Genomic DNA, 19,654 nt, shown 5'->3' on the forward strand with positions numbered 1-19,654 from the left:
ACATTGGAATATTCCAAAATTTAAAAAAGAGCTCCTTTGAATATTAGTATCATGAATAAATTTTACTTCCTTCCATACATTTCCTATTTCTTCAGAATTTTTTATAATGAATACATACTATATTTTTCTTTTTTAAAAGAATATTCCTCAACAAAAATTCTACTAGATTTCAAAAATTGGATATATGTAGATAATTTAGGGTCTATGAAAACTACCCATCATAAGTTTCAGCTATTATACATTCATTAACAACATAGGAATATATAATAAATAATAGTTCAACGTGTGTATATAGTACACATATAAATATGTATACATGTGTAGTGTGTATATATATATATATATATATATATACACACACACTACATAAATATGATTGAGTGTCCTGAAAAATATAGAAAACACAAAGAGCAGTAGTGACATATATCTCTTAGGAGTAGTATAAGGACTTTCATCATAATTTTTATATTCTTCCAGGTGTGGCAACTATGTTCATTTACATATATAAAATCATTACTTATAAAAATCTCTCCCTAACAAAGTATATCAGAGAAGTTTTTCTTGTCTGAGGAGAAAGAAGCACTTAAGATATACATAGGTAGATAGATAGATAGAGATGTACACATATGTATATAAAACATATTATCTTAGAGATAATATACACCAATATTTGCCTATTTTTAAACTAATAATGGAAAAGATGAACTTTATGTAACCTTTGCTAATTAGTGATTATAATAAAAATCTAGATCATATGCCCTTCCAAATATCAAACATTCTAAACTATTTTCAAAATTGTTAAAGGCCATTTGAAAGAATGAGCACATCATTTATGCTGAAACTTCCTACAGCCAATATTCTCCAATGAAGAGATCAACAAAGACCAACTTTCCTCTGCTAAGGTATGATTAAGGTCAGTAATCGAGTTTTTTTTAAACCAGAAGCCCTTTAAGACTATAGCAGGAGGGCAAATCATTTTAAATAAGCATAGAAAATTTCTGTCACCATGCCCTTACCCAGAAATGAGATAGCCTTTTTGTTTTATTCTAGGTGTAAACCAAATATTCCAGAAAAAGGTCACATTATGGTAGACGGAAAGTGGGCATCAAATGGGCACTCTGTTACCTCCCGGAAGTGAACCAGGATGCCAGCCACTACTTACGGTCAAGAGGAGGCCTCACATTGTAGAAGTTGATGTTCTTGGCAAATGCCTGGTTCTCTGAGAAGATAAAGAGCTGGATGGTAGCGACAGCTAGAGCATGACAGAGTAGTAGCATTGTGATCTCATGGGCTGGACAGGCCAAACTCATATGTCTAAAATGAAAAGATAGATTGGTTCAGCTTATTTCTGTTTTACACATCAACGGAAATATGTTTTGTTTCTGTCTGAAAAGCTCAGTTATTCATATTTTTATTCAACCCTCTATGTGCTGTTTTGGGCTGGTATAAAATGAGCATCATTCTTTTTGATCTGATGAAAGCTAAGTAACTACTGCCTTCTGCATTAGCCAGGCCCTAGCACTAGCTAGCTCAGTTTCAACAGGATGCTTAATGCCCTTCTGGGTCCAGGAAGCACAAGCAGCCTATACTGTCCTGACTGCACCCCACTCCACCAGTCCCTGAGGCTGCTGGCTGACTGTGCTGAATACCTGATACCTTAAATTAGCAATGTTCCAGGTGTGCTCTGCTGAAGTCACTGGGCCACCTATGGGTCACACTCTTTCCCTGAATAAACACTTATGTTTGAGAATTTCCAACTGTTTCACTATCTGAAAGAAACCATAAAAGTAGGAGCAGTGGGAAGGACAATGACTAAAAAGATAATGAGTCTTGGAAATAAAATATTTTCTGGATCCCAGAGCACAAAGACAGAGAGAAATAGGAGTCACTGTGAAATGCCATCTCCACCTGCTTTTGGGTGAAAGAAGCTGTTGCTGGGAGGTTCTAGAGGAAACAGAATAAAAGTCTGAGATGCTAAAAAACATATAATGTTAGTCCTGGTCCACAAGTATTACTATTCAGTATTTTCAGTCTTTAAGTAGGCAGAGCAGAAACCCAATGCGTGCATAAGCACTGGGTAAAGGACATGACATCTTAGGCCCTATAACTCCAACCTCCAGAAGCCAGCTTGGTAGTAAGAAAATCTGGAATCTCACCACGGACTGGTTCTCTTTGAGAAGGGGTTGGTGTGGGCAGCAGAAAAAGATGTAACTTGTAGTCCAAAGACTTCAGTTCAGGTATTGGCTCTGCTGTTTATTAGCTGCCTGACCCTGGCCAAGCTCTTTAAACTCTATTAACCTCAATTTTCTCATCTGTAAAGTGGATTAATAATATCTGGGCTGCCTACACATTTGAGTAATTGTGAACATCAAATACAGGCTCAGATAGGATCACTATAAGATTGTATAAATAAAAGCATTCACAACAAGAGTTCTGTGAAAATATTGTAATAGTGGAGGTCAGTAATGTTGGCTGAACTCATTTTCTTTTTGCTGAGCCAACTGGTCTCAATGGCTTAGGGAAAGGTTTAATCTTTGTATGTACACACATGATTCCTTACACAAATGTTTTGTTTGAAGCCAGGGTAATAATGCGTGTGAATACATTAGTTTTACAGATGTGATCAATAATGCAAACCTATGGAGATGCAACTGAATAGTAAGCAAAATATAGCCACAACACCATATCATTCTGGCAGATAACTTTTGCCATGATGGAACTGAATCACTATGGATATACTCAGTGTAAACAAGAGAAAACAAAAAACCTAGTAAGTAAATTTCAAATCAATACAATAATGCTAAACTTTAGCATTGCATTTTAGATCATTTCATAATTGGACCTAGATATATTTTACAATGGACATTTTTTCTAGCTCATTTTAGAAACCAAGATTAATCTTTCACAAATATTGTATTTCTAAATTTTATTCTTACGTTCTTTCTGAAGAAATAGACATTTAGCCAACTATATTATCCCTTACTATAGGGTGGTTATACTGTTACACATTCTGCTTCCCCCTTCCTTCTCTAAGTTGGTCTGTCCCACAGTCATTAGGAATCTGTAGCTAAGTAATGGATATACTTTCTTTTCAGTTTAATTTAATTTTATTAGTACATGTTTGCAGCACACGAATTTTACATTCATTTTAGGGAGTAGGTACATGTACATAACACAGCTTTAATCCCCTTCACCTTCCTGCCCACCTCCCTCCTTCCTTTTCTAAATCTCCTTTCCCCATTTTTATTCATACTGTTATTATTTTTAGTTCATGTTTATGACATGTAATGTTTACATTCATTGTGGGTATTTGTTATATGTAAATGGCATCTTAAATCTTTTTACTTTCCTTTCCCCTGATTCCCTCTCCTCACCCTCATTCTCCTGGGCCCCTTCCCATTTGCAAAAAAAAAAAAAAATCTATCTCCCTGTTTCCTTCTAGCAATCCTTTATTTTGCTCTTTATTTGCACTTGGAATTATTCAAATGAGAGATACCATATGGAATTTAAGCTTATGTGTCTGATTTATTTCACTTAACAATATATTTTCCAAATGTATCCATTTTCCTATAAATGTCTTGGATATCTACAGAGTATTCCACTCCACTACAACAGAGTATATATATTTTTCTCTGTAGCATATGAAACTTTCTCCAAAATAGATCACACTTTGGTCCACAAACCTTACTTAAATAAATATAAAAGAATCAAAATCACCCCAAGTTTACTATCAGACCACTGTGCAATGAAAATAGAAATCAAGCACTTAAAAAAACAGAAAGTTTAGAAACACCTGGAAACTCAATAACACACTTCTGAATACCCAGTGGGTCACAGAAGAAATTGAGTAAGAAAATTAAACAATTTCCAGAAGGAAATGACAATGCCTGCATGGCATACGGGAGCCTATGGGACACAAGGAAAGCAGTCCTAAGAGGGAAGGTCATTGGATAGACCTTCTTTACACCAGGGGAGACACTTTGAAAAGGAAGACTAATCCCTCTTTCACAAACAAACCTCAGTATGACTGTGCTAACATAGAAATACACAAGTGTTCCTGTAATACGGAGAGGACATACAAGATTATGGATTTTAGAGTCCCGTTTGTCCACATATTTGTTTTCCATCTCTAAGCAGTTATGGGACTGTAGACAAGCTGCTGAAGCTTCCCAAGCCTTGCCCTCCCCATTTGCAGAAGTACAAGAGCAGTGCTTACCTCATAGTTTTGAAGACAAGACCAAATGACATAAGGCATAGGAAGAGCCCAGCTCAGTGCTGAGCACATGGCTAAAACTATATTTATTGAAAATTTTCTATTTAGGTGTAAAGATCATTGACTCAACCACTTGCTTCCAAACCTCTTATTTTTGAAGCCTGGTCCACTTTAACCTCCATGGACTAAAATTTGTGCATCTGTAAATTAGAAGTAATAATAATACCTACTTTGTAGAGTTCTAAGAATTAAATAATATAAAAGTTGAAATATTTAATTAGCTATGTGCCTCAAATTTTGCTAATTCTTATGTAATATTAACTATTATAAACAAAACCCTAGTTTGGAATCGCAAGTCAAAATCTCCAGTTTTCCTCCTGTAATTTCATTGTGAAACAAAAGCCCATTCATTCATTCAACATGCCATTATTGACATCCAATATGGGATTGTTGTTACTGACTTCCCAACAAGGCATTTTTTTCTCAAGCAAATTGCATTTTAGAGGGATAAGATAGGCAATACACACGTGAAAAACATAACTTCAGATAGTCATAAAGTCCAGGAAGGCGATACAATAAGGTGAGATGTCTGTGACTAGGAAGAGCTGGTAGCTCCATACATCTCTCTAAGTAGGCGGCATTTGAACAGGCAGATTAAATGATGAGATGGAATTACCCAAGCAAAGAATCAAAAGGACAGCAGCCCAGATTCTAAGATGGAAAAGAAGCCTGCCCCACTGGGGAAACACAAAAAGCAGTCAGTGTGACTGGAACATGTAGAAAGCAGGGCAGGGACAAAGGCATGAAGTCAAGGGGGCCAAATCAAACAGGCATTTACTGCAAAGATTTTGGATTCAGAAAAATCAAGAAATTGTTCACTTCTGGGTTGTCTAATTTTGAAAAATACCAAGAATGCCTTTTCTCTATAGAGTAATCAGTCTCAAATTCTTAGCCTCATTTCTAGCTCCTGAAATAAAAAAATACAAATGATGATGAATATAGAGGAAGATGGAATTCAGATACACTAAAGTTTCCTCTGAATGAATAAATGACAGACAACTTAAAAACAACTGAATGAACAATAAGTCCAAGGATTAGATTTGGTTTTTAGTTTCTCTGTCCTTCAAAACAGCAACACAGGGACTTGATCATTGCTACCATTGTGCAACTGAGGAAACTGAGGTTCAGAGACAGCATCTGTAAAAGTTCCAGCACACTGAATCCAAACAGTTCCACGTGGTACATCCTGGCCTACTGCACTTGGAATCCAGTGCAAAGTAAAACAAAAGAGAGTTACTTTCATATAGACAAAATGTATTTTCATTTCCATTTCAAACTGAAATAGCAAAGCCTTATTCTATCAAAATTCTCTAAAACTGCAAAGGTTTTATCTGTCAAATAAATGTGTCTTATATTTCCAGAGCAGGCTTGATAATCTATTGCCATACACTGCTTCTCCTTGAGTACCTCTATCTATCTATATCTATTCTTCATGTACAGGTTTGCATTAACATGACTTTTATTTTTAACAACCCAAAGATACTAGAATAATGAAAAAATAAATGACTAAATGTAGTATCTGAGAATTGTTTTACGTGTGGAATCATTTCTTGGAGACTCTGAACTAAAAATTGTCTGCTGAGACTTTGCTGAGTAGGCTCTCACTACAGGCTTTGTGGCAGAACAAGGTTAGAGCAGAGCTTAGATATTGCTCCAGAGGAGGAAAAAAAATATTTAACACAAGAGAAACTAAACCATTCAGGTTATTATCTCAAAGCATGATACTGAGAAGTGTTAGTTCTTCATGTGGGGGCAGGGGTTAGCTGTGAGATTCCTTAGGTAATTTGAAAAAATGTATATCTAGATGAATTTCCCTCTGGGTGAAGTATCTCTACGGAGTCTAAGAGACCCATGTGATGGTTAAGAACGGCTGCCTGCAGATTCAGATTACGGCTGTAATGATTCAGCTTCTGTGACTGCAATGATTTCATATTTTGACTCTAAGAGAAAAAGTTCCACATATACAATATGTTAGGTATGTCCACACTCTTCAAACTCAACAGTAGCTCAAAATACTCTTTACCAAACAGAGCTTATTACCTTCATCCATCTTGCCCAGTAGGACTTACCTACTGTGCTGGATTTCCCTGTGTTTTATGAATCTTATGAATTCTGTCTTTGGAAAATGTTTTAACTCCTGTTCAAGGATGCAGAGTGCTTCTTTGCCAGGAGATGAAAGAGATCTCTTCCAGGCTTATTTGGAAGGATATGGCAGGGATGGCAACTCTCAGGCATTTGAGAGAATGGCAGGTAGCCAGATGTATCAATGAGGAAACACCACCTGAGACTAAGGTGCAGAATAAAGGATATGATTCATGGCGTTTGATTCAGAATCACGACAACTTCTTAGGCCTGAGCCCTCATAATCATCTCAGCCTACAGTGGCATTTCACACTTCCAAGGAAAATGTGGAAAGTTGACAGTGGCCTCAAGAAGCATCATATCTTTGGCATTATAAAATATTTTGAGGTAAGAAAATGACCAACAGTATTTTTTAAAATATTCCCCAGACTCATGGTTGGTGCATAGTAGATACTTAGTACTTTGTGGAATAGAATCAACATGATTAGCTATGCCCTACATACAGCACCTTTCTTAGTGAATAAGACAGAAGTTGTGGGCAGTAAAAAGTTAGCAGTGCCCAAAGCTGACAAAGAGATGATGGACTAAGACATTTAAAGAGTTCAAACCAAGGTGGTAAATACTGGCATTTCTTACACAATACCTAGAAATGAATCAGCAAGGACAAAACCAACTTCAACTGCCAGTGAAACAAATGAAATAGATCATTTAAGGCAAAGGCTGTACTAAGTGCAACATGCCTATCAACACTCACGTTCACACCTTCCTGCAAGTACCACTTATCTTGCAGTAAGACACTTTAACGACAATCCTTAATGGGCCTGGCATCCCTTGTAAAAAGAACAGAAGGCAAAGTGGAAATCAAAGCAAGTGCTGAAACTTACTGAGAAAGAATAGAACAGAATAGAAGAAAATATCCCTCCTCAAAGAGGAAAATTTCCAGAAAACTACATCATCCACAAGTGTTGTGCTCCTTACTTCTGGCTATTAAGTCAGACTGGCAAATAGCTGAGTAGGGTTCCTATTAAATTTAGGAAGAGTATTTGTGGGATGTATGTTGAGACCAGACTTAGCTCCATTCATTGTCAGGGAATTGAGAGTTCAGATCCTAACCTCCTTTGGCTATTGACCATCAGTTCCCAGGGCTTCTGTTTCTACCTTCTCTGATGGGCTCACTCTTTATTTGTGGTACATGAAAGATTTCAGGTTGTCTAAATCTTGAAAGTGGCATGATTATAACTCACACATTTGCACCAAGTATTTTCCTGAACACTTAATGTGCAACAGTGAATAAGAAAGACCACTCTCTGAGCTCTCATAAATTATTGGACCAAAAAGACAATACACTGGTACCTTGATTCATGAACTTCTTTCCATGATTCTGGTTGCAAAATTCATTATAGTACATATATGCTTGCAATTTGGCTGCAACCAGAATCATGGAACAAATTCTGGGACCAAGATGATTGCATCTTTTTACTTAGATGGCATTTAAGAAATCTTAGGTGCCTAATTTTCCCTCTTTTCCCTCTCTCCCCCTTCTTTAGACACAATTAGCAGAAACTAGAGATCAGATCAAAGATTATAACTGTCCAAATCTATTCCATATTAACTGGAACAAATCTGGTAAATGATGTTGAGTTCTGTGAATTAATTTCTTACGAGATTCAGAAATTCTCCTTCTTGCAACCATGTAGGAAGTTGAAATAAATGATCACTAACATCTCTTCATTTTTAATAGTTTATTATTTTTATGGAAGGAGATTAATGAAGAATTGCAGTTATGCCTTGAAGTCATATATGTAATGCAGTATTTCTGTAACATTTCAGGTTCCTATTGCACTAGTTAAAGAATACAAACAAAAATATCTCATTAAGCACAGGATCAAAACCTCAAAGAAAGAAGAACCTCATATCTAAACATAGAACTGAACATTTTGCAATATCAAGGATATAAGGTTTTTTTTCCATTGCATACAACCTGATCAAAGATACTGTGGAAAACAGCACTGATATTAAAATAATTTTATTATGAAAGTCAGTTTTGAACGTAATCATAAATTAATACAGGGCTGATAAGTATGTAATTTGGGTGAAAAAAAACATAATCCATTTTAAAGACATCTTTTAAAATAAGATTCAATTTTTTTAACAAAAAGATATTCCAAAGTAATAGCTTTTCAGCTATATTTTTGTCAAAGACATGATTTTTCATCTATTTTGATAAAGCTTTTGTGGCACCAGAGGAACAAGGTAAGAACCACATGGATTGGAGGTAAAGCTGGGAACTTGAGAAATTAGAAACTGAATTCCCTTTTAAAAGATTTAAGAATGGTTTGTTATGTTGGAATGAATTATTTGGGGAAATATTAGGCATCTGTGCTAGTCAGCTTTCCGAAACTATAAAACCTGTGCTAACCAACTGCTATAGAGAAAAGTTTTCTTTTGGCTCTTTGGTTTGTTTTTGGTTTTTGTTTTTGGTACCGGGGATTGAACTCATGACCTTGCACTCGCAAGGCAGGCAGCAGAACCACTGAGCTAAATCCCCAGCTGGCTCTTGGTTTTGAAGGTTTCAGTTCATGACTGATTGACTCTGTTGCTTTGGGCTTGTGGCCAGTCCACACATCGTGGCTGGAGTATGTGAAAGAGTAAAACTGAAAACTGTTCACCTCATGGCAGGAACCAAATAGAGGAAGAATGAGGAAACTGGGTCCCACTATCCCACTTGAGAGCATCCCCTCAATGACCTAAAACCTTCCCACTAGGCTCCACCTCCCAATAGCACCACCCTGTGGACCAACCCTTTAACAAATGGGCACATTTGAGAACATTTAGGATCCAAACTATAGCAGAAACATAAAAATGTGTTATTTAAATTTGAATTTCCTTCACATAAATGAATTATTTTTACCCATTTATGTCCATGAATGTCTCTTATGAGGCCCAGAACAAGTTACTTAAGCATAAGGCTCTTAGGATACTGAGTAAAACCTATTTCAGATGAGAGAACAGTGAAGATTCTAACGCCCTTCCATGAACGGTTGCTCTCTGCTGTGTGTTAGCCCTTGCTCTGTACTTCCTAGAAGCCAAAGAGGACACAGTGGAATGCATTAATTCTCCTTCTGTCAGAAAGAGAAACTTTTCCTGATTATCCTCAAATCAATCACTCCTATGAGTTATCATACAGAGGGCACCAAATGACTCATGCATCATTCCTGAAATTTGTTTTGAAGTGCTCCAGATGCATCCATCATTTGGTCATTTCTTTAAAAAAGCCAAGGGCCAGCACTGAAAGGTAATTCTATATAGATACTTCTGCTATCACGGAGGTAAATGAAAGAGTTTTACCTTCTCCGTGGAAAAGGGTTGCTTTTGAACTAGAGAGAAAGACTCAAGGAGACAGAAGTAGTTCAGGAGAACTCCACACATACAGGTGTTTGGTGTGACTAATGAACAACTCCTCTGGCAGCACTGCATGCATATCAACCAGTCGACAACATAGGTTGGACACAGAAGACACGGCTTTTATGTCCCATATCCTTGCTTGCTTTACTGAATTCATTTCTTTTTTTTTTTTTTTCAGTACTGGGGATCGAATTTGGGTCCTTGTACTTTCGAAGCAGGCAGTGGAACGACTGAACTAAATCCCCGGCCCTGAATTCATTTCTTATAATAACCAATCAAAGCTCTCATAAAAGAATTCAAAGCTGAAATATCTAACAGCTGGCAAAAGATCCATTATTCCACATTTCCTGAGTGGAGGAGTGCATGGTGCCAAGGATGCACTCTCTAATTCATGATATTCAGAACTACAGTGAGAAAATTTAGCATTCTGAGCCCCTCCATGTGTAAGGTGGTCGCTAGCATTTTTTACTTTCTTTTGTCTCTGCTGGCATAGAAAAATGACCATAAAAATAAAACGCTCAAACAGATGTGTTTTTCATTTTAATCTTTCTGTATATATTCTGACAGAATGTACCAAAGCAGAAATCATGGGTGATAAATTCATCTAAGTACATATGAGTATGTATGTATACATGCATGTATATCTACATATATGCATGTATACAGTTATTTTATTGAATGAATTAATTGTTTAAGTGCTAGCTTAAGCCAGATTGTAAAGACGTACTAGAACTCTGGTGAACAGAGACTGAATTACCAATCATTTTGGCTGTTTTTAGAAACCACACAGTTATTTTTCAATTGAGATATCTTCAGGAGCACAACTGTTACTATGCATTTGTCCTTTCTTCCTTCTTTTGTCCTAGGGTGTTAGGTCACTGATCGTTGTTTGTACAACCCCCACTAGCTCAATTTTATTCTTGATTCCCCATTCAAAAACATATTACACAAGTAAAGAACATGTTTGCAGATATCATTTTGAAACAGAAGGGCATTTAAAACCAACAATAAACTGTGTGCTATGGCAAAAGAATATTGTGCTGACTTTTGCATAGTCACAAAACTCAGAACAGATTATTCAAAGAACTCTCTGGGAGCCAACAAGCTTATAAAAGCAGTCCAAAGGGAAAAAAAATCTGCAGCCTGCATATATAATAAAGTTACACCGTGTCACTTGCTCTATAAATTGTCACTATTACTATTTGGAGCAGAAGGAAATGTACATATACAAAGATATATACGTGCATAATTTCATATTCCCAGAGGAAACTGAAAAATTATGTACATTAAAGAGTGTTTTAACTGCAACACAAAAATGACATTTAATGGTTCACGATGTGGTTCACGTTCCCACAAGGGTGAAGTTGAGAGAAGTGCTGCCTGGTATTATGGGGAATATTAGTCTTTGGAAGCACCCAGGTCTAGGTACAAATTCTGAACCTGCCACTTCCCAGAACTACTACCTCCAGCTGATCACGCAATTGCGCTGAGACCTGGTTTCCCCTATCTCTATTTTGTGGAGTCCTAGGAATTAAAAAGAATGAAAGATAAGTACCTGTCTGCTGCCATTTTTGTCAAATTATCGAATCAATTAGAAAGGTAAATGTAGAGATACATTGTTCTCTATAGATACCATAATACCAGTTTCATTAAGGTCATTCAGTGTTAGACAAGAATTCATGATGAAGTTCAATGTGTGTATTTTCAGTTCTCAAATTCTATGATTATCTGAGCATACATGAAAGCAAGATGTAAAATTCCTTTGAAGCTCAATTTTAAGAAAACTATTCTAGAATATATGGAGAACAATATGAGACCTCACTGGAACATATCTATTTATTGGCTTTCTGATGAATCTTTGTCCATAGATGAATGGCATGCAGTAGTTTTCACAGCACTTACTTTAAGAATCAACAAGGTATGAACCTTCTGGGCCACCATACCACCTCCCTGAGTGCCCAGGAGAAGAGCTGCCCCAAGCACAGAGGAAGTGAAACTTTCAGACTGCCATACCATCACCCCCAGCTCCAAGGAGGTGAGCCACGTGGGCACCAGCAGCACACATCCCCACCACCACCAGTGAAATGAGAAGACATGTAAACAAGTCTCAAACCCAGACATTCAGATCACCTACAGCAACCCCAAAGGTAAACGAGATGGAACACTCTGATACTCAAAAACCTGGAATCCCTGAATAGGCACCAAAAGAGGATCTGGAAAAAATGAAATCAGAAAAAATTTCTCATATAAAAGCAGAGATTGAGCCCATAGTGCAAGACATTATTAATAAATCTAGAGAGGACACAGATAAAAACATAGAGAAACTGAGGAACATGATGGAATCCAAACATAGGAAACAAATGGAATCCATAAAACAGATACAAACAGATTTCCAGGAGATAAAAAACTCCACTGAAAGTTTATGCAGCAGAATGAGCCAATGTGAGGACAGAATTTCAGATACAGAAGATAAGATTGCAATTAGTGACCAGGAAAAGAAAAATGGCTTCAAAATAGTAAGGGACCACAAGAAACCAATCCAGCAGCTGCTAAATGATGCAAAGAATAATAACATAAGACTGAACAGAGTAAATGAAGAAACAGGAGAGAGTGCAGATGACATAAAAAAAAACTGTTTACAGATGTAATAGCAGAAAACTTCTCAAGCAGGGGAAAAGAACTTGACATACAGATAATTGAGGGATATAGAACTCCAACTAGTTTTCATCAAAAAAAACTACACATAAGCATATAATAGTTAAGATTCCAGAAACCCAATAGAAGAACAAAATTCTACAAGCATTTAGAGAAAAGAAACAAATCACATACAAAGAAAAACCGATCAGAATCACAGCAAACTTCTCAACACAAACCCTCAAGGCAAGAAGAGCTTCAAGTGACGTATTTCAAGCCCTAAAGGAAAACACCTCCAACCCAGATTCATGTACCCTGCAAAACTATCTTTCAAAATTGATGGAGAAATAAGATACTTTCAGGACAAAGAGCACCTTAGGAAATTCATGAATATCAAATCACCACTCCAAAAATTTTTAAACAATATCTTAGGAAAAGACAACAAGGATCACAAGCCCAGGAAGCCCAGCAGAATGCATCCTTTGGGCATGACAAGAAATGAAACAAAAAGGAGGAGAATCCAAAAAAAGAAAAAGTCATGGCAAGGATAAATCAATACATGTCAGTTATAACCATCAATGTTAATGGTCTCAATTCACCAATCAAAAGAAACAGATGGGCAGAATGGGTTAAGAAGCAAGATCCAACAATATGTTGCATACAACACACTTAATTCAAAAAGAAACTCATAGTCTGAAAGTGTGGAAAACAATACTTCATGTGACCAGAACCCGAAAAAGAAGGAGTAGCTACCCTTTTTGCAGATCAAGTAGATTTCAAACCCACACTGATTAAGAAAGACAAAGAAGGACACTACATCCTTGTGAAGGGAACAGTCTAAGAGGAAGAGATGACAATCATAAACACATATGCACCAAACATTAGTGTGCCCAACTATATAAAACAAATACTAACAGACATGAAAAATCAAATAAACAGTATTACAATAGTAGTGGGAGACCTCAATACCCCACTGTCACAAATACATAGATCAACTAGACAAAAAATAAGCAATAAAATATGAGAACTCAAACTCTTGAACAAATGAACTTAACAGATGTTTACAGAGTGTTCCACCCCACAAAATCAGAATACACATTCTTTTCAGCTGCACACGGGTCATTCTTCAAAAAAGACCACATACTCACTTATAGAACATGTTTAAGTAAGTGCAAAGAAATTGAAGTTATCCCGTGCATATTATCAGACAATAGTGTGATGAAATTGGAGATCAATAGCAAAATAAACCATAAGAATTTCATAAACACATGAAAATTGAACAACACACTTCTGAATAACCAATGGGTCATAGAGGAAATTAAAGAAGAAATCAGGCAGCTCCTTCAATTAAATGACAATGACAATACAACATATCGGAATCTATGGGACACAATGAAAGCAGTCTTACGAGGGAAATTCATAGCAGTGAATACACATAGGAAAACAGAGCAAGCCCAACTAAACAACCTGATGCTGAACCTCAAGCTTCTAGAAAAAGAAGAGGAGGACAAATCCAAAGCTCATGCAAGGGAAGAAATTTTAAAGATCAGAGGAGAAATCAATGCAATGGAGACTAAGAAAATGATACAAAAAATCAATGAAGCCAAGAGTTGCTTCTTTGAAGGAATCAACAAAATTGACAAACCCTTAGCCATCCTTGTCAGAAAAAGGAAAGAAAAGGGCTAAATCCATGCAATTAGGAATGAAAAGGGTGAAATTACAAAGGACCCAGCAGAAATCCAGAGGTCCATCAATACCTACTTCTAGAACCTATACACCAATAAGATGGACAACACGGAAGAAATGGACAGATTCCTAGATGCATATGAATTACCAAAGATGAACAAAGAAGACCTCAAAATTCTAAACAACCCAATATCAATCAATGAAATTTAAAATGTTATTAAAAACTTAGCAACTAAGAAAAGCCCAGGTCCTGATGGCTTCACTGCCAAATTCTATAAGACATTTACAGAGGAACTACTGCCACTACTGTTTAAATTCTTTAATGAAATTAAAAGGGAAGGAATACTCCCATATTCATTCCTGGAAGCAGGTATCACCTTGATCCCCAAAGCAGAGAAAGACCCAACCAAAAAAGAGAACCATAGGGCAATCTCACTAAAGAACATAGATGCAAAAATCCTTAATAAGATACTGGCAAACAGAATGCAGGAGATCATCAACAAGATCATATACCCTGACCAAGTGGGATTCATCCCAGGGATGCGGGGATGGTTCAATATATGAAAATCAATCAATGTAATACACTATATCAATAGAGCCAAGGACAAAAACCATGTGATCTTCTCAATAGATGCAGAAAAAGCACTTTACAAACTCCAACACACATTTATGGTAAAAATCCTAAAAAACATTGGAATAGGTGGTCTCTACCTCAATCTGATAAAAACCATCTATGAAAAACCAACAGCCAATATCATACTAAAAGGTCAAAAACTGAAATCCTTCACACTAAATTCAGGAACAAGACAAGGATGTCCACTATCACCACTCCTGTTGAACTTACTGTTGGAAACATTAGCCACAGCAAGTAGACAAGAGAAAGAAATAAAAGGAATAAAGACAGGAAATGAAGATGTCAAATAGTCATTATTTGCAGATGACATGACTCTATACAGAAGACCCCAAGAATGCCACCAAAAGTCTTCTAGACTTAATAACAAAATTCAGTAGTGTAGCTGGATACAAGATCAACATACAAAAAGCAATAACTTTCCTTTACATGAACAACAGACTCATTAGGGGGGAAATAGGGCAAACAATTCCTTTCACAATAGTATCCAAAACTTGAAATACCTAGGAATCAACCTAACAAAAGAAATCAAAGACTTCTTCCCAGAAAACTACAGTACTCTGAAAAGAGAGATTGAAGATGATATCAGAAAATGGAAAGACATCCCTTGTTCCTGGGTAGGAAGAATCAATATAATGAAAATGGTCATACTTCCAAAACTACTATATAGATTCAATTCAATCCCAATTGAAATTTCAGCAGCATACTTCACAGAACTGGGGAAAACAATCCAAAAATTCATTTGGAATAAGAAGAGATCTAGAATAGCAAAAGCAACACTAGGCAATAAAGACAAGGTAGGGGGTATCACAACCCCCAACTTGAAACTATACTACAGAGCTACTGTGATAAAAACAGCATGGTACTGGCAAAGAAACAGACTTGAGAGCCAGTGGAGCAGATTAGAAGATGCATAAACAACTCCAGACACACTCAGCCACCTCATCTTCGACAAAGGAGCCAAAGACTCTCACTGGAGGAAAGATAGCCTCTTTAATAAATGGTGCTGGAAAAATTGGGTTTCAACTTGCCAAAGCTTAAAACTAGACCTATATCTCTCACCATGCACTAAACTAAAATCAAAATGGATTAAAGATCTAAATATTAAAACAGATATGCTGAACTGGCTCGAAGAGAGGTCAGGTAAATCTCTTGAAGACATTGGTGTAGGAAAAGATTTTATGAATAAAACCTCAGTTGCCCATGAACCAGCACAAACCATCAACAAGTGGGATCTCTTCTTATTAATAAGCTTCTGCACAGCAAAAGAAACCACCAACAGAGTGAAAAGACAACCCACAAAGTGGGAAAAATTTTCACCTGCTGTTCTTCAGACAAAGGTCTACTATCTAGACTCTATAAAGAACTTCAAAAAATCAGACCTCCCAAATTTAAATACCCAATCCAAAAATGGGCATCTGAAATGAACAGACATTTCTCAGACAAAGAAGCAGAATTAGCAAATAAACATATGAAAAAAATGCTCAACATCACTGGTCATTTGAGAGATGCAAATGAAAACAATGCTGAGATTCCACCTCACTCCAGAAAGAATGGCTGCTATCATGAAATCAATCAATAACAAATGCTGGTGGGGCTGTGGGGAAAGAGGAACCTGCTCCACTGCTGGTGGGAGTGTCGACTGGTGCAACCACTATGGAAATCAGTATGGAGATACCTCAAAGAACTAGGACTGGAAGTCTCATTTGACCTAGCTATTCCCCTGCTGGGGATCTTCCCCAAAGAATTAAAAGAATCATACCACAGTGATATATGTGCACCCATGTTCATAGCAGCATAATTTGTAATAGCTAAAACTTGGAAGCAGCCCAAATCCCCAATCAACTGGAGACTGGATCAAGAAAATGTGGTTTTTTTATAAAATGGAGTACTACTCAGCTATAAAAAATGAGAAATTAGAGATAATTATAGCCAAATGGATGCACATTGAGACCATACTCCTACATGAAATAAATAGGACACACATGTGTAAATACTGAATAGTTCCTCTAGTATGAGAAACTGAAAGTGTGAATAAGGACTAAAAGGTATAATAGATAATGTGAAATAGGAAGAAAAGGGGCAAAGGGAAAGGGGAAGTGGGAGGGGTTGGGGAAAGGATAGAATGGAATGGAATTAATATGAGTAAATGAAAAATTGGAAACAAAGTCTTTGTAAATAGGGAGGGATGGAGGGGTTGAAGGGAGGGCAGGGGAAGGGGGAAAAATAAGAACCAAGAGAGATTATGTAAAGGTGCAAATTTCCAATGATGAATGCCATTATATGGTATGCCTAAAATATTCCAATAAAATTAATTTTTTAAAAAATCAACAAGCTATGTTCTTTTACGTGTATCATTCATTACTGTTTCTTCAAGTATGTGTCATACTTCACATGCTTTTTGGGAGTCTCAGTTCACATATTTCTCATTCACCATTCTTTCCATGAATACTCCAACCTAGCATTGGTCTCTAGCCTGAGAAAAACTTGGTGTTTGTGGCCACCTGACTGTCCTACTTTGCTTAGCATTGGGTTAGGGAAAGTACAGTCCAGTCCGTACCTGGAGACAAGCTGAAGATTTCTTCAAAAAATAATATGAAACAAAATAAAAGATTTTGCTTCATCCCTGTTTTGATTGTTTATTTAAGAGAGCAGTCTTTTAATACCCTAATAAGTCACTCATATGGAGACGGTGAGAGCTCCATTTTCAGCAGCTGATGGTGTGCCTGGCAAGGGCCTGTGCATTCCCATGTGCTCCAACCCACACTGTGCTGGGGCTTAAACACACTACTGCAACATGTTCTTCTAAGCTATTCCAGTCTAGGGAAAGGGAAATGAGTGTTCCCTAACTCCCTTTGCCCTCTAGAGCTACCCTTCATGCCTTCCAACCCTGTTCTGTGCTGGCAAGGCAAGCTACAAGCACCTCCAGTTTGGTGTGGCCAATAGAAAATTCTCACAAACTGCAAGGTGGGAAGACAGTGAAACTGCATATTATTCCCCCGACTACCTTTTGGTCACGCCCCTCAGCTACTGGTACATGGCATGCCACAGTTACCATCTCCCAGAGGTTGGCAGCCATTTCTCCTTGGTCCTCCGGGCTTAGGGCAGTGGTGGCGAACCTATGGCATGCTTGCCAGTGGGCTGTTATCATTGAAAGCTCTAAAAAGTCACCAGCCTAGGATATGGTGCAAATGGCTCTTCTCTGCTACTAATTTGACATGCCATTGGAAACACCCTTTGTTAACTCCCTCAACTAACACCAGTTTGATTATGCCACCTGGTTCCTGCCAGAACCCCAACTCAGCCTTGAACCCAGTCTTTAAACATCATCAAAAGAGCCACTCAAGACCCAAACATCATGACTCTTTGTGATAACCGAGCTATTATGGGAACAGCTGCCATGCATAAAGAGTAGCCTCTTCACAAGTAACGTGAAGAACCATTGTTATGGTCTCTGAGGTGACAGGAAACCAACATCTGGATTCATCCAACAAATTAATCAGATAAGAAGGAAGACTTCAGTAAGCAAATGAGAATACTACTGAGCACCATATCAGAAGATAAATCTATTTTATAATCTCATGCAAGTATTTCAACCCCACCAAAATTTTTACTAGTACCATCACTGAAGCACATCATTAAATAAGTAGAGATGGGCAGGATTCTTGATCTTCAGTGGAAGAGTGGAGAAAACTAAACACATATTGTTAGGAACATAGCTCTAAAATCCATGAAGCTCCAGGATACTCAGGGCTGGATCCTCTTATTGCATTATAGTGCCTATAAACATCTGCACAGAGACATGAGTTTATTTGAATATAACAGATTCACTAAATACCTGAGATCCCCAGTTAATGGAATGATGTTTTGCCCTAGTTTCCATCCTAAGATCTGTATTTTGAGAAACAATACTAGACTATTTTTACTTGACTTCTCATTTAAATTGAGCACCTTTTACTAAAATGTTGTCCAGCTGTTCTTCTGGGGACCTCTCATCTTCTACAGTCCCAGACTTCTCTGACACAATGTTCTTAGGAGGCTCATTTTCCCAAGGAAGCCCTTTCACCTTCCAGATTCACTCCATACTCACCTTTCTTAACCAAGTTTCTTCCCTCCTCCTCCCCTTCTACTCCTTGCTTCTGAATTCAAGGACATCTCAAAAGAAAAGAAAAGTGTAAAAAAAGTTCATCTTGAATTGCACATTTGAGATCTCATCCATATTCTGTACCAATTTCCAGACCATGAAACTCCTTATTGGAAGGCAAAATGTTCTTTGATAATGTCTAAAATAGCCCCTTTACCTCGTGCTTAAAACAAAGCACACCTTGAAGGTATTTTTATAAAGAGCAGCATGTAAGAACAGAGGCCAAAAAAGGAGATTCTTCTCTTTTTTACTCCTTTTTTTTGTGAATGGATACAAAGATTCTCCTCGCTCTAAGTGCCTGACAGAGAAAGCTGGCTGTGGGATCGGTGGAGAAAGTGTCTGAAAGGTGAGAGAGCTGACAGTGCACCTGTGACCTTACTTATTATTTGTACAGTGCTAGATGTGGAGCCCATTGCCATCACTGCCGCACTCACTGCCATTGATGGGAAATTACTTCTAGTCCACGGAGTCACAATTCTGGGCAACTGTTTTCTACCATAGGTAACAATCACAGCAGCAGCAAGTGCATGCCTGCTCCTCAGAGCTCCCCAATGCTGCATGGCTGCCCATCACATTTTGTACAGGACAGATCCTTGGAAAGTGATCATGGAATTCATTTTGAATAAGGTTAACTTTACCCTCTTGCTCATCCATCCCTGTGACTCTGAAGCAGACCAATTTCCATTTACCCTTTACCATCTGGGCTTGGGAAGGGAGTTTTTTCAATTCAAAGGCTGTGAAACCTCAAATTAGCACATTCACCTTACCCCATGATTCACCTTCAAAGAACTTTCCCATT

General features: G+C 37.4%; 1 protein-coding gene across 11 annotated transcripts in view; it reads right to left on the reverse strand.

Annotated features, from left to right (window-relative positions):
- Lypd6b (LY6/PLAUR domain containing 6B) overlaps positions 1–19,654 on the reverse strand; it is a 237,976-nt gene that overhangs the window by 8,775 nt on the left and 209,547 nt on the right. For 10 of the 11 annotated variants that reach the window (XM_004869994.3, XM_087210064.1, XM_087210063.1 and 7 more), the window contains one exon: positions 1,163–1,314. In XM_004869994.3, the coding sequence (XP_004870051.1) occupies positions 1,163–1,314 (152 nt within the window). Of the gene's footprint in view, positions 1–1,162; positions 1,315–18,801; positions 18,862–19,654 lie in introns of those variants that run through there. The other variant, XM_087210065.1, reaches the window with a different exon arrangement.

This window comes from Heterocephalus glaber, unplaced genomic scaffold (genome assembly GCF_053883595.1).
Source record: "Heterocephalus glaber isolate CG9 unplaced genomic scaffold, H.glaber_assembly_v1.0 deba00001097, whole genome shotgun sequence".
NCBI lineage: Eukaryota > Metazoa > Chordata > Mammalia > Rodentia > Bathyergidae > Heterocephalus > Heterocephalus glaber.